At 34.1% G+C, this 2,068-nt stretch overlaps 1 protein-coding gene across 1 annotated transcript; it reads right to left on the bottom strand.

Moving 5' to 3' along the window:
* Window positions 1-324: 324 nt before the first annotated feature.
* LOC131641730 (uncharacterized) lies at window positions 325-1,496 on the bottom strand. Its single transcript, XM_058912032.1, has 2 exons — window positions 1,016-1,496; window positions 325-932 (listed from the first exon to the last, which is right to left on the bottom strand). Exons 1-2 carry the CDS (start codon window positions 1,494-1,496, stop codon window positions 325-327), a joined length of 1,089 nt encoding a protein of 362 aa, XP_058768015.1.
* Window positions 1,497-2,068: the final 572 nt, after the last annotated feature.

Below are 2,068 nucleotides of genomic sequence, written 5' to 3'. Positions count from 1 at the left end.
AGAAACTTGTAACAATGTTGAAAAATTGAAAAATGATGTAAAAGTTTGTTATAACTATCTATCTATCAATATTTTGTAATTCCCTGGTGGACTTAGCTCCATCTTTATATTAATATATAAGATTTTGGTATTTAGATGTTTTGCTATACATACATTGAGGCTTAATAATTTAAATGAGAAAGGTACCATAAAACATTACAACATACATATGAAGATATAATTAATTGTTATATTTTTTAACAGTAATGCATCATAAGATTCTATTAATATATGAAATTAATGTAGTATAACATAGAATGCTGTTAGTAATATATATTACTGCTGTTACAGAATTACTGAGATAAATGTTTGAAACTCAGACATTGTTAAAAATCTCTTTATACACAACATTTGTAGTTTTCCCCTGGATTTCTTTTCTTCATCATGTATCATTATTTTGATTCCCTTTTTTGTTGTTACTCTTGACAATGCAACATAAATTTGGCCTTGTGTAAATACATCTCTTTGTAAGTACAAACCGACGTTATCCAATGACTGTCCCTGTGATTTGTTGATTGTCATAGAATAGGAAACTATAATAGGGAACTGTCTTCTATTCAGTTTGAATGGCCATGGTGATTGGGATAATGACATGTCCATTAAAGGTATGTAACCCAAATTTCCCAAACCTTTACCACCCATTATTGAAGCCTCGAGTACATGGGCTTCCATCTTTGTTATGCACAACCTTGTGTCGTTACACAAACCTTCGGATTGATCTATGTTTCTCATGAGCATTATAGGTGTCCCAACCTTTAGTTTTAAGTGATGGTTAGGCAAACCTGATGTTCGGAGGGAACTTAGAAATTCTGGTGTGAGGATATCAACTACTATTGGGTCATGAATCTCAGACTTGTCAACTGAATTTGCACTGTAGTAGTCACGAATTTCTCCTGCATTGTTGACTGAACATAATTAGTAAAAGCATAAAATCTATTAATATATTCCAGTAAATTATATATTTTTGTTGCTTAACCTGGCATTAAGTTAAGTATATGATCATTGATCTGATCAACAATTTCTAGTGTAGAGGCCAGTATTGTTCGACTTTTAAGGTAATCAATGGATTGAAAATTAATTATGAAATCAGGGTATGTGGTATTGACAATGGCCACAATTGGATCATCAAATTCTGTTATCAAAATATCAAGTGGTATGTCGATTTTGGCGGTGCCGTCATTAGGCTCTGATATTCGGCCCTCTCCTATTCTTAAAAGCCAATCTGAAAACTGTGTTATTTCAGTTTTATCAGTCTGTGTTGATCCTGTTTGAAGCCGCATATTTCTTGTTAATGTTAATACCTCAACTGAATGCCATATGTAAGATGCATTTATGGCACAGTGTACAATATCGGAACGACTGCCTCTGGGGACGACAGGTAAAATCTGTCTAAAATCACCACCGAAAACAGCGACCTTTCCACCAAATACATCGCTGGAACTTTTGTTTGCACTCATAACATCTTTCAAAGTTCTGTCAAGCGAATTCTATTGCATACTTATGTGCCATCGCGGCCTCATCCCATATTATAAGCTTTGTCTGTCGTAGCATGTCTGCAACATCATCGTTATATTCAACCTTGCAAGTAGAATTGTCCATAGTTGGTACCGGTATCCTGAACTTTGAATGTGCAGTTCTACCTCCTGGAAGTAACAAAGAGGCTATACCGCTAGTTGCAACAGTTAAACATATATCATGTTTTGATCTTAAAGCTGCTGCGAGTGTTCTCCACATATATGTCTTTCCGGTACCACCATAACCTTAAAGGAAGAAAACAACAGGATTCTGAGACTCCACAGCTTGCATAATTTTTTCATAAATACCTCTTTGCTCATCTAAGAAATATAATAGTGAGGGTAAAAGAGTGTTAAAATAATAGATTGACTGAATTTCAAAGTGTAAAATAAAATGAATTTAATTGATGCAATAGTAACCTGTAAGAGCAGTAAAGAGATTTTCAAATTCCGAGTTCATTGATGTTGTATCGTAATTACGCTCATCATATATGAGTCTACTTCCCAACTGTTCA

The sequence above is a fragment of the Vicia villosa genome, unplaced genomic scaffold (genome assembly GCF_029867415.1).
Source record: "Vicia villosa cultivar HV-30 ecotype Madison, WI unplaced genomic scaffold, Vvil1.0 ctg.003999F_1_1, whole genome shotgun sequence".
Lineage (NCBI taxonomy): Eukaryota > Viridiplantae > Streptophyta > Magnoliopsida > Fabales > Fabaceae > Vicia > Vicia villosa.
This window is presented reverse-complemented; position numbering and strand designations above follow the sequence as displayed.